The sequence below is a fragment of the Salvelinus fontinalis genome, chromosome 39 (genome assembly GCF_029448725.1).
Source record: "Salvelinus fontinalis isolate EN_2023a chromosome 39, ASM2944872v1, whole genome shotgun sequence".
NCBI classification, from domain to species: domain Eukaryota; kingdom Metazoa; phylum Chordata; class Actinopteri; order Salmoniformes; family Salmonidae; genus Salvelinus; species Salvelinus fontinalis.
The window spans coordinates 2,917,934-2,941,514 of record NC_074703.1 but is presented as its reverse complement, the minus strand read 5'-3'; the positions used below and the strand labels follow the sequence as shown (position 1 = coordinate 2,941,514).

General features: G+C 44.5%; 3 protein-coding genes across 4 annotated transcripts in view; all 3 read left to right on the top strand.

Moving 5' to 3' along the window:
• Positions 1-703, top strand: part of LOC129838636 (nuclear pore complex protein Nup107-like) — a 33,884-nt gene extending 33,181 nt beyond the window's left edge. The window contains exon 26 of the mRNA XM_055905744.1: positions 470-703. Coding sequence (XP_055761719.1) covers positions 470-577 — 108 coding nt within the window. The 3' untranslated portion in view covers positions 578-703. The remainder of the gene's footprint in view (positions 1-469) is intronic.
• A 159-nt stretch (positions 704-862) lies between these two features.
• On the top strand, positions 863-8,317 carry LOC129838638 (solute carrier family 35 member E3). The gene is made up of 5 exons (XM_055905748.1): positions 863-1,657; positions 3,446-3,556; positions 4,117-4,275; positions 6,917-6,999; positions 7,302-8,317. The coding sequence occupies exons 1-5, from the start codon at positions 1,256-1,258 to the stop codon at positions 7,486-7,488; spliced, it is 942 nt and encodes a 313-aa protein (XP_055761723.1). The 5' UTR covers positions 863-1,255; the 3' UTR covers positions 7,489-8,317.
• Positions 8,318-12,304: 3,987 nt separating this feature from the next.
• Positions 12,305-23,581, top strand: part of LOC129838637 (E3 ubiquitin-protein ligase Mdm2-like) — a 15,397-nt gene continuing 4,120 nt past the window's right edge. Inside the window, exons 1-10 of one of the 2 annotated variants that reach the window (XM_055905746.1) lie at positions 12,305-13,019; positions 14,649-14,738; positions 14,851-14,925; positions 16,306-16,439; positions 18,043-18,092; positions 18,271-18,329; positions 21,014-21,083; positions 22,052-22,215; positions 23,033-23,188; positions 23,426-23,497. In XM_055905746.1, coding sequence (XP_055761721.1) covers positions 14,661-14,738; positions 14,851-14,925; positions 16,306-16,439; positions 18,043-18,092; positions 18,271-18,329; positions 21,014-21,083; positions 22,052-22,215; positions 23,033-23,188; positions 23,426-23,497 — 858 coding nt within the window. In that variant the 5' untranslated portion in view covers positions 12,305-13,019; positions 14,649-14,660. Of the gene's footprint in view, positions 13,020-14,306; positions 14,532-14,648; positions 14,739-14,850; positions 14,926-16,305; positions 16,440-18,042; positions 18,093-18,270; positions 18,330-21,013; positions 21,084-22,051; positions 22,216-23,032; positions 23,189-23,425; positions 23,498-23,581 lie in introns of those variants that run through there. The other variant, XM_055905747.1, reaches the window with a different exon arrangement.

The following is a 23,581-nucleotide window of genomic DNA, read 5'->3' as shown; positions in this document are numbered from 1 at the left end:
AGTCTACTGTGGCTTTAAGGAAACACTATTGACATTCACCTAATAGTCTAGTGTGCCTTCCTCTCCTCCTTCATCTGGCACCTGTCCAGTTCTTTCACATCAGTACTGATGAAGGCAATGAGACTCGGAGAGGAGCCCACTTTAGACTATTGGAAAGCACCACCAGTCAAGCTGAATTTCTGGGTAGACGGGAGGTTGAGTGTGAGCCTGGCCTAGGGACTTCAATCAAATGTATTTATAAAGCCCTTCTTACATCAGCTGATGTCACAAAGTGCTGTACAGAAACCCCCAGCAGCAATGTAATGCAGGTGTAGAAGCCCTTCAACATTGTAGCTCAACACAATATCAACACTATCTTACAGTATCTCTCCCTGTCACTGCGTTGCTTTCTTCTCTTTCCCTCATCTACTTTCCCATCCTCTTCTTCTTTTTGCTAACTATGTTCCCTCTGTCTCTCGCTCTCTTTCAGGTGTTCTCCAAGGATGAGCTGAGGAAGTTCCTTCAGAAGATGAGGGAGTCGTCTCTTCTCTTATTGGATAAGGGTCTGGACCCGCTGGGGTACGAGATCCAACCATAAATACACCCCACCTGGACATTTTGTTTCTCTCTTTTTTTTTATTATTGTTTTTTTTGTTGCCAAATTTAAGTAATGGAGTGAATGATTTTCTGTATTTTGTATACAATAAAAGTGACTTGACTGAAATATTGTTTGTCTTTGGGACATGCACAGGCAGAATGCAAAATACGTATCTGAATCTAGAAGAGTATAAGGAATGTTTGAGACCACCTTGTATAGGTCGAGAAGAGATGGTTTAGGTTATCGCCTTCGCAACTTTCCAAAGTGTCCACGGGTAGGCGCTGTAGGGCACTGACGTGGCTAGTTCTCTTCGCAGAACACGGAAGTAAAGATCGCATCATCTGACGTCACTGCTCCCGTTAAGTTGCAACCAGGCTCTTTCTCCTGTATGATCCACATGCGATGGAAAAGTATGAAAGCGTTGTGTAACTGTACATGCAGGACCGGAACACTATAGAATGTAATGCTACTGTATAGGCTCTGTAAATGTTTACGAAAGGAGATGTATGCCCGATCAGTCGTTAGTGTCGAAGCTTGGAGAGAGACCCCCGCAACTTTTCCTGATGTGTGGCAGAGGGTAGACATTTTTGTTGGTTTACATTAGCTACCTAGCTTCATACTATACAGTACTACTGAAACCTGTATGTAGATTTTTACAGGACAGTTCTCAAAACGACCATGGCTAACCGACTGTCGGACCTTTTCTCGAATAGCCGCCTCGTCATTGGATTATTGGCCAACTTGCTATCATCGATATGCATCGTTTTCATCAACAAATGGATCTATGTTCACTATGGCTTCCCGAACATGACTCTGACTCTGATCCATTTCGTTGTGACATGGCTTGGACTATGGGTATGCCAGAAGATGGACATATTTGCGCCAAAGAGTCTCCAACCCACCAAAATTATCTGGCTCGCTCTAAGCTTCTGTGGCTTCGTGGCTTTCACCAATCTGTCTTTACAAAACAACACCATCGGTACTTACCAGCTGGCCAAAGTGATGACAACCCCTGTGATCATTGTCATACAGACAATGTACTACAAGAAGACTTTCTCCACCAAGATCAAGTTGACTTTGGTAGGTGTGTGGGGGGGGGGGGGGGGGGGGGGTTGCAATGTACAAATGCTGCTGTCTGCTACAATGTATCTATCATTCCATACAGAATGGCAGGGGGGGGGGGGGGGGGTTGCAATGTACAAATGCTGCTGTCTGCTACAATGTATCTAGCATTCCATACAGAATGGTAGGGGGGGGGGGGGGGGGTTGCAATGTACAAATGCTGTCTACTACAATGTATCTAGCATTCCATACAGAATGGCAGGGGGGGGGGGGGGTTGCAATGTACAAATGCTGCTGTCTGAGTAAATAAGAGAAAATAAATACCAGTTTTGTGTGGTGATATTTAATTATCATTGGCTTTCATTTGAAATTAAACAAGTTGGCTAATTTGCATAGAATATAGCAGTCAGCAATAAAGCTATTATAACCTACATTTTTAAAAATATCTTAAGTATCTAAATATCCTAAATTATTTGCACGTGTTGACACATTAGGGGGGGGGGGGGGGTTGCAATGTACAAATGCTGCTGTCTGCTACAATGTATCTATCATCCCACACAGAATGGCAGACTGGCATTTATTGAGATTTATTTTATTTTATATAAAATACTTTTCTATTGTACAAACATACCGAAGTTGAATTATACACAACCAAGCACACAAGTTTAAAGAAAAACTAACTTTTACAAACAGAGGTCTTATATACAGTAATTTATGCGTATCCTTTGTTTCAAATGTAGTAGTGAGTTTTAGTTTATTTTTAACTCTTAATGATTGCAACAAAAAGATAAAGCTCTCCTTCAAAAAATAAATGAGGAGGAATAGTAGCCTTCATTAATCTGCATTTGTGTATAAAGAATTTCAATAATACAATTAAATTATTGACCAGGAAATTGAATTCATTATCATCTTGGAATAAACCCGAAATTTGATGTCATTGTATGTGAAATTGGCAATATTAACATTGTTCGAAAATAATAAATCCTATAACTCCACCCAGAAAGTGGTAAAATAATCACAGCAAAATTAAATTATATTTCGTAGTTCCAATGCCATGCCCACAAAATGTACAGTGATTACGCTCTACATTGAATCAAGATGACTCATGTAGCTTTGCAGAGTGGTCACTAGCTGGCAAAGTTATAAAATCTCTCTGTCCAGTATGAAGGACGTTAGAGGTACTTTCACGAGCAGATATCCATAGACTTCCAGTCATTATGCTATCTGCTAGCAGTTACCATACTTCCAGTCCCTGTACTAGCATGCTAGCAGATATCCATAGACCTCTAGTCATTGTGCTAACGCTAGTTAGCAACTTCCATCAAACTGCACGCATTGGACATAAATGTTATCCACTAGTTCATCTGACTCTGGGGAAGTAGATAAAGGACATCATTGACAAAATCCTGAAGTATCCCTTTAACCAGGGCTCCCGAGTGGCGCAGCGGTCTAAGGCACTGCATCTCAGTGCTATCCAGGCTGTATGACATCCGGCCTTGATTGAGAGTCCCATAGTGCGGCGCACAATTGGCTCAGCATCGTCCGGAGTAGGCCGTATTTGTAAATAAGAATTTGTTCTTAACTGATTTGCCTAGTTAAAATAAAGGTTTTTTTAAATGTTATTTTTGTTTTCTAACCATCCTAATGCCTAATCCTAACTTTTTATAATGTATTTTTATGGTTACAGTAACACTATTTACCTGATGTGTGTTCCTGTGTGTCTGTCTACTAGGTACCCATAACGTTAGGTGATGTGTGTCTCTACTAGGTGCCCATAACGTTAGGTGATGTGTGTCTGTCTACTAGGTGCCCATAACGTTAGGTGTGATCCTCAACTCCTACTATGATGTGAGATTCAACCTCCTGGGGATGGTCTTTGCCACACTAGGAGTGTTCGTCACCTCCCTCTATCAGGTGGTAAGTAGTGATGCTTTGAAGTGCACTTGGACCTGGTGAACACTACAGTCTATGGGTGAACCGGTTGTCTTCCAAATGGCACCCTATTCCCTAATGGCCCTGGTCTAAAGTAGTGCACTAGAAAGGGAATAGGGTGCTAGTTGGGATGCAGACAGACTAGAACATGTTAGTGGACTTTCTTGCCTTATTCATACTTCTTATTATCAAGGGTGATTGTACTATTATCTCAGGCCTCATTATTGATTGATAATACATATCTCTCTCCCCCCCACCTTCCTCCCTCCCCTCCCTCCCCACCTCCCTCCCGCTCTTCCCCCCACCTTCCTCCTCCCCACCTCCCTCCCTCTCCACCTCCCTCCCTCTCTCCCCCCACCTCCCCCTACCTCCCTCCCCAACTCCCTCCCTCTCCCTCCCCACCTCCCTCCCTCTCCCCCCCACCTCTCTCCCTCTCCCCCTCCCCACCTCTCTCTCTCCCCCCACCTCCCTCCCTACCTCCCTCCTCACCTCCCTCTCTCTCCCCACCTCCCTCCCTCTCTCCCCCCCACCTCCCTCTATCTCAGTGGGTAGGTGTGAAACAGCATGAGCTCCAGGTCAACTCCATGCAGCTACTCTACTACCAGGCCCCCATGTCCTCTGCCTTCCTCCTCTCCCTCGTGCCCTTCTTCGAACCTCTCTCTGGGGAGGGGGGCATCTTCGGACCCTGGTCCTTCCCAGCACTGGTAAGAGACAGAGGGGGGGGAGGGGGGGATCACCAATCAGTTAGCTAATGGATAGTACACCTAATCAGATCTCAGCGTTGACTCTGTCACAGAGTTATTCTACAGTTTCCTCTCGCTCTCTGAGACGCACAGGGAAACATACTTTTGGAAGAACTCAGCATTGTGAGTCTGTTCAGAACTCTATGAATGCCATGGCCTTGGTTGGTTCAGGGATGGGGAAGTTGTAATCCCACTACCTATCTCATACTGCATGACTGGGGTAAGAGACTTTAAGACCAGGCCTAAGCAGATGGGCCAAAGAAACGATCAGCTCTTTTGCATGCAAGGTTAGAAGGGGGGGGGGGGCGGGACTTTGGGGGAATTCCTGGCTTAGCCTAAATATTCAAATAGTCTATTTTGTTTATGTAAATTATTTTGAGAGAGGTGTTTCATACTTTCAGTTTGTCTTGAGAATGAGTGAGAGACTACATCCTGTGATGGATTACTCATATAAGATGAGTCACTGAAGGCACACAAGCACTAGTCCTCTACGAACATGTCGAAGCATGTTCAGCTGTGTGTGGCCTGTAGTCCGCCCAGCAACCAAACCTGCCACTCGGAGCTCACTTCAACACCATTGTTCTGACCCCTAAGGTCGACAAGCCTCCACTTCCACCCCCTGGAGATAGACAAGTAATAACAAACAGTGGTACTGGTGTTGCTAATTCTGCTAACATGCTACTGTGCTGTTGTTACCTTCAGGCTATGGTGATGCTAACATGTTGTGTATCTATCTTCAGACCATGGTGATGCTAACATGTTGTATCTCTATCTTCAGACCATGGTGATGCTAACATGTTGTATCTCTCCCTTCAGACCATGGTGATGCTAACATGTTGTATCTCTCCCTTCAGACCATGGTGATGCTAACATGTTGTATCTCTACCTTCAGACCATGGTGATGCTAACATGTTGTATCTCTCCCTTCAGACCATGGTGATGCTAACATGTTGTATCTCTACCTTCAGGCCATGGTGATGCTAACATGTTGTGTATCTACCTTCAGACCATGGTGATGCTAACATGTTGTGTATCTACCTTCAGGCCATGGTGATGCTAACATGTTGTATCTCTACCTTCAGACCATGGTAATGCTAACATGTTGTATCTCTACCTTCAGGCCATGGTGATGCTAACATGTTGTATCTCTCCCTTCAGGCCATGGTGATGCTAACATGCTGTATCTCTCCCTTCAGACCATTGTGATGCTAACATGTTGTGTATCTACCTTCAGGCCATGGTGATGCTAACATGTTGTGTATCTATCTTCAGACCATGGTGATGCTAACATGTTGTGTATCTACCTTCAGACCATGGTGATGCTAACATGTTGTGTATCTACCTTCAGGCCATGGTGATGCTAACATGTTGTGTATCTATCTTCAGACCATGGTGATGCTAACATGTTGTGTATCTACCTTCAGGCCATGGTGATGCTAACATGTTGTATCTCTACCTTCAGACCATGGTGATGCTAACATGTTGTGTATCTATCTTCAGACCATGGTGATGCTAACATGTTGTGTATCTACCTTCAGGCCATGGTGATGCTAACATGTTGTATCTCTACCTTCAGACCATGGTGATGCTAACATGTTGTGTATCTATCTTCAGGCCATGGTGATGCTAACATGCTGTATCTCTCCCTTCAGACCATGGTGATGCTAACATGTTGTATCTCTACCTTCAGACCATGGTGATGCTAACATGTTGTGTATCTACCTTCAGGCCATGGTGATGCTAACATGTTGTATCTCTACCTTCAGACCATGGTGATGCTAACATGTTGTATCTCTACCTTCAGACCATGGTGATGCTAACATGTTGTGTATCTATCTTCAGACCATGGTGATGCTAACATGTTGTATCTCTCCCTTCAGACCATGGTGATGCTAACATGTTGTATCTCTCCCTTCAGACCATGGTGATGCTAACATGTTGTGTATCTATCTTCAGACCATGGTGATGCTAACATGTTGTGTATCTACCTTCAGACCATGGTGATGCTAACATGTTGTATCTCTACCTTCAGACCATGGTGATGCTAACATGTTGTATCTCTATCTTCAGACCATGGTGATGCTAACATGTTGTATCTCTATCTTCAGACCATGGTGATGCTAACATGTTGTATCTCTACCTTCAGACCATGGTGATGCTAACATGTTGTGTATCTATCTTCAGACCATGGTGATGCTAACATGTTGTATCTCTACCTTCAGGCCATGGTGATGCTAACATGTTGTGTATCTATCTTCAGACCATGGTGATGCTAACATGTTGTGTATCTATCTTCAGACCATGGTGATGCTAACATGTTGTATCTCTCCCTTCAGGCCATGGTGATGCTAACATGTTGTGTATCTATCTTCAGACCATGGTGATGCTAACATGTTGTGTATCTATCTTCAGACCATGGTGATGCTAACATGTTGTATCTCTCCCTTCAGGCCATGGTAATGCTAACATGTTGTATCTCTCCCTTCAGGCCATGGTGATGCTAACATGTTGTATCTCTCCCTTCAGACCATGGTGATGCTAACATGTTGTATATCTACCTTCAGGCCATGGTGATGCTAACATGTTGTATCTCTCCCTTCAGGCCATGGTGATGCTATCTGGCCTCATTGCCTTCCTAGTCAACCTGTCAATCTACTGGATCATAGGGAACACCTCTGCTGTTACGTATCCTTTTGTTCTGGCTGGAGGGCAAGGGTCAACCAATAGTACCAATAGTCAATTAATCTGTCCTCGATTCCTCACATCCTCTCTCCTTCTCAAAACTCATTGAAGAATAATGTCAGAGTGGAGGGACCTTTGACCTTCTCCTCCAATATTGTTGATAAGGAGGCGGAGATATGATATGAGGAATCACCATGACAACTAGTATAACTCTGGGGTCAATATTACAAAGGTGTGTATGTGATAAATTTCAAATTCACTGTGTGCTCTTTTTTTTATTTGACCTTAACCGTGAACTCCTACAGCTACAACATGTTTGGCCACTTCAAGTTCTGCATCACCCTGTTGGGGGGCTATGTTCTCTTCCAGGACCCCCTGTCTCTAAACCAGGGCCTGGGCATCCTCTGTACCCTCACTGGCATCCTCTCCTACACCCACTTCAAGCTGGCAGAGCAGGAGGAGGGCAAAAGCAAGCTGGTCCAGAGGCCATGATAGGCCCACCGGAGTGCCAATCCATAGAGGCTGCTGCTCTCATTGGTTGCTCGACAACTCACTGGTTCCCTAGGTCTGTTTGAGGGAAGGGCCAGGTTGGAATCATAGAACTAGAGGTTGGAATCATAGAACTAGAGGCTGGAATCATAGAACTAGAGGTTGGAATCATAGAACTAGAGGTTGGAATCATAGAACTAGAGGTTGGAATCATAGAACTAGAGGTTGGAATCATAGAACTAGAGGTTGGAATCATAGAACTAGAGGTTGGAATCATATAACTAGAGGTTGGAATCATAGAACTAGAGGTTGGAATCATAGAACTAGAGGTTGGAATCATAGAACTAGAGGTTGGAATCATAGAACTAGAGGTTGGAATCATAGAACTAGAGGTTGGAATCATAGAACTAGAGGTTGGAATCATAGAACTAGAGGTTGGAATCATAGAACTAGAGGTTGGAATCATAGAACTAGAATTCTATAGTTGGAATGTGATTGTTGAGTGAAAGGGGAACTGGCCAAACAGTGAGATAAAGGGAGATAGTTCTGGCAGGGGACACTAATGATCATGTTTTGTAAGATAATGATGACGATGATAATACACTGCTAAAGAAGTGGAATGTATAGTGTATTGGAAGATGTGGGAGCTCAGTATTTACATTGTTTTTGCATTACTCAAGATGCTGTCTTATATTTCAGTATTTTTGCCGGTACGATCAAACAGAGGACAACTTGCTCTTTAACAATTTCCAAATGCTGAAGATACTTTTGCATTATTTAATGATTTTCTTTTTTCATACTGTGATCTTCAATAAATTGTATTTTATTGATAGTTTTTGTCTCATTTAGGAAGCTTGGGGAAGTTACCTGAACCTGCCACAGAGCATTGAGAGGCCCATTGACAGCTGTATGAATGGAGGTTAGGTAGGGCTACCACTCATTGTGGTAGAGAAAAGGACTCTGTTTTCATAGTGCTGCTCACAACCTATTTATGTCAACGGTTACTGAAGTGAAAAGTAATGCATATCTCAAATACTTTCTAAGTACAGATTGTTTCATGGGAAAATGACTAAGTCACATTCTTTGTTGAACACTCTGATTGCTGCTGGGACAGTCCTGAGAAACAGGAGTACATACAGCTTTTAATTTTTAACCAGGTAGGCTAGTTGATAACAAGTTCTCATTTGCAACTGCGACCTGGCCAAGATAAAGCATAGCAATTCGACACATACAACAACACAGAGTTACACATGGGCTTGCCCTTTACAAGTTAGTCAACATGGTATCATACAGGGCTGGAATAAGAGTTGGGTCATATTCATTAGTGCACACTGTAGCAAAAACGTTTTTCAACAGAAAACCAAAACAGGCGTTTCTTACTGGACAAGTTAAGTTATTCCTTACCTGTTTCAGTCTGTTTTCTAATGTTTGGCATCTAGTGAATACGAACCTGCGATGGGAGGTGGTGTGGACGAGAAAAATCTAGGTGGGGACTGTGCTACAAGGTACAGGCAGTTCCCTGGTCTCAGAGAGAGGCCTCGGTGTGTTCTGCTGTCTGCTCAGCCTCTCTACGTTCACAGGCCTGCCATTGTGGCTCAGTCTAGTGTGTACACACCCAACCACCGGAGGCCAACAAAAACACATGAGCCAAATAACAAGGGACATATCTGTGGTAGCACAGAACTTCAGTCCCAAATGCCACCCTACTCCCTATATAGTGCACTACCTTTGACAAGAGCCCCATGGGGAAGTAGTACCCTATAAAGGGAATAGGATGCCATTTGAGAGACGGCTTCCCCTTTCAGTATAAACTGGAACTGAATGGTTACGTGGCTATTTATAACTCTTCAACGTTAGCCTATCCTGCTCATTTGCAAAGTCAATGAAGCCGGTGAGAGACTTGTTGTGAGACTGATGAGACGGCATCATGTAAGATTTAGTATTATAGAAATGATTTCCAGTCGCCAGAGACCCATCAAGTAAATCTGATCACAATGTCAATTACTTTACAAATTCTATACTCATCCTAATTCATTGAAGCAAGTGGATAACTTGACTTTAATCACTTAAGGCTAAATCCAAATGTGTGTTAGAGGCCTTTGTCATTCCATTTGTACTAATTAGAAGTTATAAAGGATTAATAACACTTATTGGAGGTTATAAGGCTTTATAACATGCCCTGACATGTTGAGGCTCTGAAAGAACAGGTCGTTCTAAAATAACATCTGACTCATGATTTCAGGCCTTCTAGGAAGGAGAGGGGGAGCAGACTGGTAAATATGCCAACGGTACCAGAGACCAAAAACTTTCTGCTGATTCAAGGACAAATAGAAGTTTTGATGTATTTTGATGCACACAGAAGTTATCAACAAAACAGACCATTTATAATGAATCTTCCACTTTTCATTTTGTCCATCAATAAACACATTTGTGAAATGATTTAATCCAAATCAAGGAGCCATTTCTGACCAGTAGGCCTTTTCCTTTTTAGATGTTGTGGTTTGACTTTCATTAACCAAGGAAAGTCGTGACGTTTCTCTCGGTCTCAATGACCACTAGTTCCATGACCACTAGTTCCATGACCACTAGTTCCATGACCACTAGTTCCATGACCACTAGTTCAATGACCACTAGTTCCATGACCATTAGTTCAATGACCACTAGTTCAATGACCACTAGTTCCATGACCACTAGTTCAATGACCACTAGTTCAATGACCACTAGTTCCATGACCACTAGTTCAATGACCACTAGTTCAATGACCACTAGTTCCATGACCACTAGTTCCATGACCACTAGTTCCATGACCACTAGTTCAATGACCATTAGTTCAATGACCACTAGTTCAATGACCACTAGTTCCATGACCATTAGTTCCATGACCATTAGTTCAATGACCATTAGTTCCATGACCATTAGTTCAATGACCATTAGTTCAATGACCATTAGTTCAATGACCATTAGTTCAATGACCACTAGTTCAATGACCACTAGTTCCATGACCATTAGTTCCATGACCACTAGTTCCATGACCACTAGTTCCATGACCACTAGTGTAACAGATGTAACTTTACGTCGTCCCCTCGCCCCGACACGGGCGCGAACCAGGGACCTTCTGCACACATCAACAACGGTCGCCCACGAAGCGTCGTTACCCATCGCTCCACATAAGCCGCGGCCCTTGCAGAGCAAGGGGCAACCCTACTTAAAGTCTCAGAGCAAGTGACGTAACTGATTAAAATGCTACTAGCGCGTACCCGCTAACTAGCTAGCCATTTCACATCCGTTACACTCACCCCCCTTTCAACCTCCTCCTTTTCCGCAGCAACCAGTGATCCGGGTCACGGCACCAATGTAGCAGATGTAACTTTACGTCGTCGCCCCGACACGGGCGCGAACCAGGGACCTTCTGCACACATCAACAACGGTTGCCCACGAAGCATCGCTACCCATCGCTCCACAAAGGCCGCGGCCCTTGCAGAGCAAGGGGCAACCCTACTTAAAGTCTCAGAGCAAGTGACGTAACTGATTGAAATGCTACTAGCGCGTACCCGCTAACTAGCTAGCCATTTCACATCCGTTACACTCACCCCCCTTTCAACCTCCTCCTTTTCCGCAGCAACCAGTGATCCGGGTCACGGCACCAATGTAACAGATGTAACTTTACGTCGTCCCCTCGCCCCGACACGGGCGCGAACCAGGGACCCTCTGCACACATCAACAACGGTTGCCCACGAAGCATCGCTACCCATCGCTCCACAAAGGCCGCGGCCCTTGCAGAGCAAGGGGCAACCCTACTTAAAGTCTCAGAGCAAGTGACGTAACTGATTGAAATGCTACTAGCGCGTACCCGCTAACTAGCTAGCCATTTCACATCCGTTACACTCACCCCCCTTTCAACCTCCTCCTTTTCCGCAGCAACCAGTGATCCGGGTCACGGCACCAATGTAACAGATGTAACTTTACGTCGTCCCCTCGCCCCGACACGGGCGCGAACCAGGGACCCTCTGCACACATCAACAACGGTTGCCCACGAAGCATCGCTACCCATCGCTCCACAAAGGCCGCGGCCCTTGCAGAGCAAGGGGCAACCCTACTTAGTCTCAGAGCAAGTGACGTAACTGATTGAAATGCTACTAGCGCGTACCCGCTAACTAGCTAGCCATTTCACATCCGTTACACTCACCCCCCTTTCAACCTCCTCCTTTTCCGCAGCAACCAGTGATCCGGGTCACGGCACCAATGTAACGTTACACTAGTTCAATGACCATTAGTTCCATGACCACTAGTTCAATGACCACTAGTTCAATGACCACTAGTTCAATGACCACTAGTTCAATGACCACTAGTTCCATGACCACTAGTTCAATGACCACTAGTTCCATGACCACTAGTTCCATGACCATTAGTTCAATGACCACTAGTTCAATGACCACTAGTTCCATGACCACTAGTTCCATGACCACTAGTTCAATGACCACTAGTTCAATGACCGACCACTAGTTCCATGACCACTAGTTCAATGACCACTAGTTCAATGACCACTAGTTCAATGACCACTAGTTCAATGACCATTAGTTCAATGACCACTAGTTCAATGACCACTAGTTCAATGACCACTAGTTCCATGACCATTATTTCCATGTATCTTCTGTTGTAGATTCACTGATACCAGTTTATTCTCTGTTCTTCGAACCAAAGGACTAGCATCATATGGACTAGCATCATATGGACTAGCATCATAAGGACTAGCATCATGGCACTATGATGATGAAGTGTGAACTGCCAGGACATGTCTCAGCATCCGACCAGACCAGGGGCAGAATAGGACTGCTGATCTAGGATCAGGTCCCCCATGTCCATGTTATCCGATTCATTGTGATCTAAAAGGCAGAACGAATCCCAGATCAGCACTCCTACGCTTGATACATGGCCCTAGAGCAGAGCTGGTTGACAGAATAACAGAACGTAACACAAACACACTTTTGTCTCTGGCAGAAGGAGGCAATGATTTCGCAGTCAGCAAGTAGCCATGTGAAGAGTCACAATACCCCCTGTTTCAACGAGCGAGTGCAATGTCAAGAGTTGACCCATATTGGAGTGAAGATACAGAACACTGATGTATTCCTTTCTCAGGGGATAATGATGATGAATACACTTATAAATCCAGACATACAGAAACCTGTCTATTATATTAATTCAATGTGGCTGATTTCTTCTTCACACTGACTGTGTGATTTGAATGACAACCAATGCCCTTTACCCTCTGATGATTGTATCAATGATTAATCAATCCAGCCAATCAGTTCCAATGTTTCTTTCCACTATAAAACTATGAACATTCCCCACATGCAGGTAGTCTTTTCTTCTTCTTGTAAAAACAGACATATTTGTCTTCTTCTTGTGATTGATTAGTCAACCTGATTCATCTTCGGTGCACGTGCCCTACTTTGGAACCGCCACTAGAGGCGACAAAATTAACGTTCGTTTGCCTCGCTAACTTTAGAAGCAAGTTATTGGATTGTGAAAGTAACGTAAGTGAAGACAATAATGTGCTCTAAATCTATTTAAATATTGCTATGGAAGTTTAAATGCAAGCTATTGTGTATAATAGTTTAACTATGCGTTATTTTGACATGTAATTTGTACAACCACTACATTTTATAGTTGATGTTTGAATAGCATTAGCCACATGCTACAAGGCCTCTCATCCTCGTGTTTTCCTGATGGCTAAAACGGAAACTACTAGTAAGGAGTTAACGTTGAATAGCTAGACGTTAACACATAGTAGCGAAGTGTGGTAGTTAGTAGTACAACGGCTAAACCTGCAATGTAATGTTAACCTAGCAAGAGTGTCGTCAAATATGTTTATCTGTGGTGTCGTAGTTACTCATCTAACAAAAGGCACATGAAGATATATCAAAAATCGCTGCCTGGTCAGCGACACCAACTTGCTAACTTAGTCAACGTCTGGACTGTAGTTGCTCGTTCAACAGTTTTATTTTTGGCGGTACAGCGTAACGTTAGTGGTTAGCTAGTTAAAACATATATTGTAAATACCACACATTGAATCTAGCTAGATGCCTATGTTAAATACACTTGACTGTAACGTTTGTTATTAATCAGCTATACTAACTTGCCAATATTGCACACTGGTCTACTTTACTGGCTTCCAGAGCCCCACAACTGGGTCGTGGGTCTTTCCAAGCTGTTTGTCTTCATTGTGTTTTGACAGATTGATAGGAAACTATCCCATTTGGATTGGTAGCAATAACAGGATGAGGATTGAAGTGTAGGTAACGTTACTTTTCGCAGGTCAGGTTCTTTCATGCGATTGAATAACATTGATGGATATCTACAACAGAAAAACTAAACTCATGACCAAATGTTAGATCAGATAAAAATTGTTATCAGTGAGTCCAGATGTCAAACCCCTCTTAAATGTTAGTGACAAATCGTTACTTTGGCTTTAATCCCGTACTTTGTAATTTCATATCCACGGTGGTAACGTTAATATCCAGTGGCAACCAGTTTATGTCCAATATTTCACCTGTCAACTTGCATGGCTCTTTCTTTGTTTGGAAAAGCAATAGCTAAGAGAGTCAGTCGAGACACCCTTCCTCCAACCCTGCCCATGTCAGTAAAACAGCTGATTGTTACACAATGCAGGGCTGTAGTAAACTGGGACATGCCCGGGCATATCCAACTCTAGCAGCCAACTCCGCACTAAGGGTGGAGGCGGGTGCACCGACGCAGGGTGACCGCTAGGTGGGCGTGTCAAAGCGGTGTGCTCGTCATGCTAAAACATGTTACGGTTAGTAATCTCGCTTCAACCAGACGCCGGCTGCGCCCAATAGCATCCTAGCGTCAACAGTGCTAGTCCTGACATGTCTCTCAGAGCCTATTTAAATCCGGGGGAGACGGGGAAGTGGTTCCTAATGCTACCAGCCGAGCTGAAGCACTTTATGTACAGAATATGAAGGGTGTATTATAGAGGGGGTAGATAAATAACATCTACTCATTAGTACTTCTATTTATTTATTTAGGTAAACTTGTTTTTGTCTTCCAAAGCTTGTCTTGACATGTATGTAGTTGTGTACTTTTATAAGGCATTGCATGTTAACTTGGAAATTAACATGTATTTTACCTCTACTTTTCGACAGGTGAAAGACAGAATGGCAGAGAATTGTGAGAGAATGGCAGAATGGCATAGAAATAGTTCCCAAATAAATACGTTGGACAATGAGAAACTTGTAAGTATGAATTTAAACCGCTTTCTCTCTATCACACTATTTAAGTCATATTTGTTTACAGTTACATTGAATCTAAAATAATATTTTTTGTTTATGTGCTATATTTTCACAGGTAAGACCAAAAGAGAAACTGCATATCTTATTACAACAGGCAGGTGCAGACAAAGACATTTTCACCTTGAAAGAGGTAAGACGTGACCTGACAGCTGGCTGTTTTGTTTCCTATATCCTGCTGATATAGAACCACTAGTCTTTGGCTTAACTTTAGTTAATCAAGTTATTGTTCCATGAAGCAGACAGAGAAAATATTTTAAGATCTTCAATAGACATTATCTCCCAGACTTTTCAGTTTCTGTAATTATTTTCTAGTCTCACATTTTTTTAAATACATTTTTTACATTTAAATATTTTATGTTTTGAATTTCCAATTGCAGTATATCTTAGCGTTTACTCCTAGAATAGTGGGTATTAGTTTCTAAAGGGGGGAAAGTCACTCTTAATTTGTCGTTAGCAGCCAAACTACTGGTATCTACTTTGTATTTGTTTCTGGATTATTCTCTGCATCGTTGGATTTACACTAGTTTCACTATTGATTGTCGCTTTCATCAACTAAGCACTGCATACGGTAGTTGCTCTTAAACATTTGACTTGGTTCTATTGTTTTCCTATTGGTATGCTGTTTTACCTACTTTAGTTGATTGAACTGATTGTAAGTCACTGGATAACCGTGTCTACTAAACTAGAATACAACTGCACTGTCATTTACGAGCTATGATTGGCTAGCAGGCCACCTTGGTTTGAGGACACGTCACACAGCTTTGATGAGACATGTCAGGGGGGGTCTGTCTGTGTGAGAGTCTGAGTCATAGAGAGAGACTGGTGATTATCTTAGTTAGAATGTTAGAGTGTTCAGTCACCTCTGACTCACTGGGGTTCTAATGGACCTCTGGAATGTCTAACTAGTCTGGGACTCCGTGTTTGGCTCCTTCCTCTCTGTTGTTCATCGGGGAGACAGAGTTATCTCAGAGAGCGAGAGAGAGAGGCGCTCCTCTGATGCTGTAGTTTATAGAGTGTATGGGAGTGCTGAGCGTTTTACTGGTCCACATTGATTGCTGGAAAATGTGTTTACAGTCTGTGTAATCTGCTTTTATCATAAGGAACTGATGCCTTCATGGCAGTGATCAGTCTATCACAATAGCCTCCTGTCAGCTAGAGAAGTATATTGGGTGGAGTCATATACTTCTACTCAGTGCAGTGATCATGTGTCTATCAGTTACCTGTCTAAATTGTGACCCAGAATACTCTGGATCAGTATATGGAGGGTATCCACTAGACTGAGACAGGACTGTCTGGATCAGTATATGGAGGGAGGATATCAACTAGACTGAGACATACTGATCCAGACAGTCCTATGGAGGATATCAACTGGACTGAGACAGGACTATTGGTGGTGCAGTCTTATCCTGAGACATTCCCAGGCTTCTTCTCTTGACGCTCTGCCTGTACCCTGTTTCTCTCTCTCGACGCTGTGGTGTTGACCTCTGAACCCTGTGCTCTCTATTGTCAGGTGATATTCTACCTGGGACAGTACATCATGAAGAAACAGCTTTATGACATGAAGCAGCAACACATAGTGCACTGTGCTGATGACCCACTGGGGGCTGTACTGGGAGTGGACAGCTTCTCTGTTAAAGAACCACGGTGAGGACACACACACACATCTTCTCCATCAAAGAGCCGCACACACTCACACAATAACATACACAGCTTGGGACGGACAATAAACCCCCAACACACACACACTCCGTTTGCACGGCTCGCATTGCTCTAATACAACCTCTCTAGGACTCTTAATGCAGCCCCTCTACACAGCCTCTAATGCATCCCCTCTACACAGCCCCTCTACACAGCCTCTAATGCAGCCCCTCTACGCAGCCCCTCTACACAGCCTCTAACACAGCCCCTCTACACAGTCTCTAATGCAGCCCCTCTACGCAGCCCCTCTACACAGTCTCTAACACAGCCCCTCTACACAGCCCCTCTACACAGCCTCTAACACAGCCCCTCTACACAGCCTGTAATGCGGCCCCTCTACACAGCCTCTAATGCGGCCCCTCTACGCAGCCCCTCTACGCAGCCCCTCTACACAGCCTCTAACACAGCCCCTAACACAGCCCCTCTACGCAGCCCCTCTACACAGTCTCTAACGCAGCCCCTCTACACAGCCTCTAACACAGCCCCTAACACAGCCCCTCTACGCAGCCCCTCTACACAGCCTGTAATGCAGGCCCTCTACACAGCCTCTAACACAGCCCCTCTACACAGCCCCTCTACACAGCCTCTAACGCAGCCCCTCTACACAGCCTCTAACGCGGCCCCTCTACACAGCCTCTAACGCGGCCCCTCTACACAGCCTGTAATGCGGCCCCTCTACACAGCCTGTAATGCGGCCCCTCTACACAGCCTGTAATGCGGCCCCTCTACACAGCCTGTAATGCGGCCCCTCTACACAGCCTGTAATGCGGCCCCTCTACACAGCCTGTAATGCGGCCCCTCTACACAGCCTCTAATGCGGCCCCTCTACACAGCCTCTAATGCAGGCCCTCTACACAGCCTCTAATGCAGCCCATCTACACAGCTTTTAATGCATCCCCTCTACACAGCCTCTAATGCAGCCCCTCTACACAGCCTCTAATACAGACTCTGGCCTCTAGTACAGCTCCTCTGGTCCTCTAATACAGACTCTGGCCTCTAGTACAGCTCCTCTGGTCCTCTAATACAGACTCTGGTCCTCTAATACAGCTCCTCTGGTCCTCTAATACAGACTCTGGTCCTCTAATACAGACTCTGGCCTCTAGTACAGCTCCTCTGGCCTCTAGTACAGCTCCTCTGGCCTCTAGTACAGCTCCTCTGGTCCTCTAATACAGACTCTGGCCTCTAATGCAGCTCCTCTGGTCCTCTAATGCAGCTCCTCTGGTCCTCTAATACAGACTCTGGTCCTCTAATATAGCTCCTCTGGTCCTCTAATACAGACTCTGGCCTCTAGTACAGCTCCTCTGGTCCTCTAATACAGACTCTGGCCTCTAGTACAGCTCCTCTGGTCCTCTAATACAGACTCTGGCCTCTAGTACAGCCACTTAATATGCTGTCACCTGTTGCATGTGTTGGCTCAGATGTGTACTGATGTTTCAAAAAGAAGTTACTGATGAGCAGCCTTCTGTTTGCTAAACAAATGAGAGATGTCTGATAGTGAAACCGTTTCACTATGCTAATGTTAGCCTTTGTATGTTTTTTGTTCTTTCAGAGTCCTCTTCGCTATGATCACACAAAATCTCCTCGCGGTGAAAAATCAAGGTACTTTTAGCTTTCCTTTTGTCACTTCCTATTGTCCTGTAGTTTCTAGTTGATATACATCTCTCTTTTGAAAAAGCCATTTGTACGCTAGGCAGTTCAATGTATTGGGCTGATAAGACAAGTGAGGAAGTAGTCTATTCTGATTTTTAAATGTAGATGTTAATTTTTTCCTTTTTAGAATCCCAATCTGTCTTCACGGAACCCAGGAGCCAGAGTGAACCGGATAGAGGGCCTAAGGTAAGAAGACCACATAGAAAGAGCATCTATTCATTGTATTTCTATGCTGGGCACATTAAACTAAATGAGGGGGGGGGGCAAGAGAATGTGGTTGGTTGATACATTCCAGTTGGGGGCATTGCTATAATGTTGCCGTACTAGATGGCAGCTGTTTTACAAGATCCGACCCAAATTTGCTATTTTGTCATTCTTTAGTCGTAATTATAGAAATAAAAATAAATTCCCATGAATTTTTTTCCGCTGTAATTTATTACAACCGACAAGACCTTTTGAACATCAGTTCTGGCTTCGACTCATAAGAGCCCCGGGCTCTTTCTGATACTAGTGTTTAACCAGGGCTGGGATAATGTTGCATTGATTATACAGTAGCTGGTACTGTCTGATACTAGTGTTTAACCAGGGCTGGGATAATGTTGCATTGATTATACAGTAGCTGGTACTGTCTGATACTAGTGTTTAACCAGGGCTGGGATAATGTTGCATTGATTATACAGTAGCTGGTACTGTCTGATACTAGTGTTTAACCAGGGCTGGGATAATGTTGCATTGATTATACAGTAGCTGGTACTGTCTGATACTAGTGTTTAACCAGGGCTGGGATAATGTTGCATTGATTATACAGTAGCTGGTACTGTCTGATACTAGTGTTTAACCAGGGCTGGGATAATGTTGCATTGATTATACAGTAGCTGGTACTGTCTGATACTAGTGAGATCTGTTTATGACAGTTTGCGGTGGAACACGTGAAAATTGCATGTACTTCCAGAATAGTTTTGTCGAGCTAGTCATAGGTGAGCTGGTCGCTGGCTATCGACCCATTGGAGAGCACTGCCGTAGACCCACTCCAATCTGCACTCTGTCCCAACCACTGTTCTCTGTTTTTTATCACTGAGCAAATCTCAGGTCTGATGAGCACAAACTTGAACGTTGTGAAAATCCTGTTCAACGTTCCGGCACGCGCTTACTGTGAACATTGAGGCTGCTACTGTGGCTATTTGATCATAATGTTGTCCTACCAGAGTGGCCTACCATCAAAAACAATGGAGAAAATGCATCCCATAACATTTTAACATGGAAATACTGCCCCTTTAAGACAAAAAAATAACTTTTTACCTGACTGGCTTTTCAAATATGTCTAGAAATGTACACGTTTCGTGGTCTTGTAAGAAGCAATCACTCCCCTATTGCTGACTACAAATGATCTATAACTGGGCTAATAACTCACTAACTAAAAGCTGGGCTAATAACTCACTAGCAAAGGATATGAACAAATGTGCACAAGTCGCTCTCGCTTTGATCTCAAAACAAGCGCTTCTACTCACGACCGCTCATGCTGTAAACACAGTCCAGTTCATCTACTCACGACCGCTCATGCTGTAAAAACAATCCAGTGAATGGCACAGGTCCATATATGGCAATGGTCTATTTGCATATAGGCCTACTGCAGTTCTGATTGGTTATGGCTCACAGGCATGAGTCGTGCCTGTCAATGCAACTAGAATCCTACTCAGATGCATTCTTTCTAATTTTCCACTTCTCTTTGGCAGTTGGAAATAAACAGAGAGGAATGATTAGTAGCATTTTTAAATGTAGACTATTTAACAAAAGTAATTGCGAGCACTTTTAAGATGTTGTTTGATGGTATTTCATGGGAAAATATTTAGGCCGATGTGGAGTCTGCTTACCAGACTTTTCTCACATCTTTCAATTCTGTATTTCACCACTGCTTTCCCTTAGTTAAACCACCTAAGAGAGCAGCAGAAGGGTTCTGTATTTCACCACTGCTTTCCCTTAGTTAAACCACCTAAGAGAGCAGCAGATGGGTTCTGTATTTCACCACTGCTTTCCCTTAGTTAAACCACCTAAGAGAGCAGCAGAAGGGTTCTGTATTTCACCACTGCTTTCCCTTAGTTAAACCACCTAAGAGAGCAGCAGAAGGGTTCTGTATTTCACCACTGCTTTCCCTTAGTTAAACCACCTAAGAGAGCAGCAGAAGGGTTCTGTATTTCACCACTGCTTTCCCTTAGTTAAACCACCTAAGAGAGCAGCAGATGGGTTCTGTATTTCACCACTGCTTTCCCTTAGTTAAACCACCTAAGAGAGCAGCAGAAGGGTTCTGTATTTCACCACTGCTTTCCCTGAGTTAAACCACCTAAGAGAGCAGCAGATGGGTTCTGTATTTCACCACTGCTTTCCCTTAGTTAAACCACCTAAGAGAGCAGCAGAAGGGTTCTGGAAACCTTGGTTTACAACCGGGCTCAAAAATAGTTGTATAGCGGTGGGCCACCGTTACTAAATTAATATAGGGGAAACACTTCTCCATCACCCTCCATTTTAAATAGTTACAAACAAACTGTAAATCAAATCAAATTTTATTGGTCACACACATATGTTATTGTGAGTGTAATGAAAATGCTTGTGATCAAACTAATTGCCTAGCTCTGGGTCGGGGACGTAAACATACTCAACCTCAAGTTGAAACAACTTTAGTTTGGTGTCAGAGTGATGTTTATACTGGCACGTGTTCCAAGACGGTCTCCCTTGGAGCTGCTGATGCGGTTTTTCCTGTGATGTCGTTTTAAGTGGTAGCTGTGCCTGAGTGAGTTTTATAGGCAGACCTCCCTCAGTGTCCTGGTTCACTGGTTGATTTCTCTAACGCTTCCTCCTGTTTCATCTGTTTACAGGACACAGACTCAGACTGTCATTCATCATCTACCTCAGAACGCAGGAGAAGGAGGAGGAGTAGTGACCCTGGTGAGTGTCTGTCTGTCTGTCTGTCTGACTCTCTCGCTGCCTGTCTCTGTGTCTGTCTGCCTGCCTCGCTGCCTGTCTCTGTGTCTGCCTGCCTTTGTCTGTCTGCCTGCCTGCCTTTCTGTCTGTCTGTCTCTCTCTGTCTGTGTTGTTGGAGTACTCCAGCAGTGTGTACATAAGCCTACACCTACTAACTACACCAGTCCTGCTCATGTGAATCTGTGCTGTAATTTCCTCCTGGAGAAAGACTGATGTCGTGTCAGACCGCATGGCTTCATGTGTTGCCCTGTCAAGTCTGTTGGGGAAGCAAAGACTGAGTTATGGATCCATCAAAGCATAGAACCACAGTCACTTTTAATGGGTCCGCCCAGACTTGTCCTTCTTGACAGGGGTTTTCTGGCCATCTGTAGCACGGCAGGCAGACGTGGTGGTCTGAGATGGTATCTCTGTGTAGGATAGGACCAGCTATCAGACCGTAGGAACACTCTGGTCTGGAGGCTGTGGAGAATGTTTTCAGATGACTTTTCCTCACAATGAGTCTCTTCAGTCCCAAAGCAGCCTGACGGCCTCCACACACAGACAACCACAAAGACAGTCCTGTTCCCAACGGACCAGGGGGGGAATCCACAAGTCCTCGCCTGATGAATTGATATGGACCATTTTTAAAGAGTGGGGATTTTATTGCTCTTAGCTACTGATCGTACCTCAGGGCCCAGTACACAGATACGGCTATAAACAAATCCTTCATGTCTTGTGAACATCACATAAGATATTAAATTGTCATCAAGGGAGAAACAGCTTTGTTAAAGACTTATCAGTATGTTTCAATATGTCAACGGAGTGATCGGATGCACAATGTTCCTCTCTATGGCCATCAGAGGAGAAATGGCTCGTTTTGAAAGAAATTGTTGACAGTCGTATTTGATGTGTCAACCCGACTAAAACCACTGCTCACCTCTGTTCTATTCCAGAGGGGACATCATCGACACAAGAGGAGGACGGGTGTGAGCCCAGGAAGAGACCTAGGTCAGACAGCTTTTCTCTGACCTTTGATGACAGCATGTCCTGGTGTGTGATTGGAGGCCTGAAACGAGACCGGAGGAGCAGCGAGTCTTCAAACTCCCACAGTAACACTGTGAGTAGCCTCCTGTGACTCTGTGGGTCAGCCTCCTGTGACTCTGTGGGTCAGCCTCCTGTGACTCTGTGGGTCAGCCTCCTGTGACTCTGTGGGTCAGCCTCCTGTGACTCTGTGGGTCAGCCTCCTGTGACTCTGTGGGTCAGCCTCCTGTGACTCTGTGGGTCAGCCTCCTGTGACTCTGTGGGTCAGCCTCCTGTGACTCTGTGGGTCAGCCTCCTGTGGGTCAGCCTCCTGTGACTCTGTGGGTCAGCCTCCTGTGACTCTGTGGGTCAGCCTCCTGTGACTCTGTGGGTCAGCCTCCTGTGACTCTGTGGGTCAGCCTCCTGTGACTCTGTGGGTCAGCCTCCTGTGACTCTGTGGGTCAGCCTCCTGTGGGTCAGCCTCCTGTGACTCTGTGGGTCAGCCTCCTGTGACTCTGTGGGTCAGCCTCCTGTGACTCTGTGGGTTAGCCTCCTGTGACTCTGTGGGTCAGCCTCCTGTAACTCTGTGGGGAAGCCTCCTGTAACTCTGTGGGGGAGCCTCCTGCAGTACAACTATTTACCCTGTCACTGTAGTTTCAACAATCCTAAATAAAAGGAGGGTGAGATCCTAAACTAGAGAATACCTGCTGGGTTACAAAATTATACAGATGAAGGAATGAGTTTATTAATTCCTACACATAATGGTCAGACTAAATGTTTCACGTCTAGTGTGTGACATCGGTTTGTTCAGTACTTTAGATTCTGAGTAAAAAATGATGATTGTAATTTGTAAATCTATCGGCAGCTGTGTAAGTCCCATGTTACTGAGCTCTCTCTCTTGTCTCTCTCAACAGGAAGTAGGTTCGTTGGTCAGTGACGTGTGTGACGATGGTCTGAGCCAGGATCTGGACTCTGAGTCTGATAACTTCAGCGTGGAGTTTGAGGTGGAGTCCATCGACTCGGATGCCTACAGCGATCCCGAAGAGGCTTCAGTGTCTGGAGAGGACGAGGTCTCGGCTCACTGTCTTTTCAACTGTGTTTCCGCTGCATTTATTTAGCTGTGGTGCACCACCACCACACCAACAAAAAGCAGACATTTTCAGTGGTTCTAAAATTATCACGGGGGGGCATGCTCCCGGACCCCCCGAGGAAACATTGGTGTGTGTGTCATTTCAAACAGCTCCCTCTAGTGTCCTGGGGTCAAACTGCAGCTGTTGACTCCCTGTGTCTCTGTCGTTCTCTCACAGGTGTATGAAGTCACCATCTTTGAGGCAGAGGAGGAGGACTCGTTCGATGACGACACTGAAATCACGGAAGCGGTATGTTTCATATTACCCATAATAAAACACATCTAATCAACACAAGGATACCACAGATCATTTCTCAGAATTCTGATTGGCCAA

What these genes read in the sequence shown, in the direction of transcription:
- LOC129838638 (XM_055905748.1), top strand. Translation starts at nt 1,256, where the DNA reads ATGGCTAACCGACTGTCGGACCTTTTCTCGAATAGCCGCCTCGTCATT. An exon ending in TCACCTCCCTCTATCAGGTG is followed by an intron (nt 3,557 to 4,116) that starts GTAAGTAGTGAT and finishes CCTCTATCTCAG; the next exon opens with TGGGTAGGTGTGAAACAGCA. An exon ending in GGGAACACCTCTGCTGTTAC is followed by an intron (nt 7,000 to 7,301) that starts GTATCCTTTTGT and finishes GAACTCCTACAG; the next exon opens with CTACAACATGTTTGGCCACT.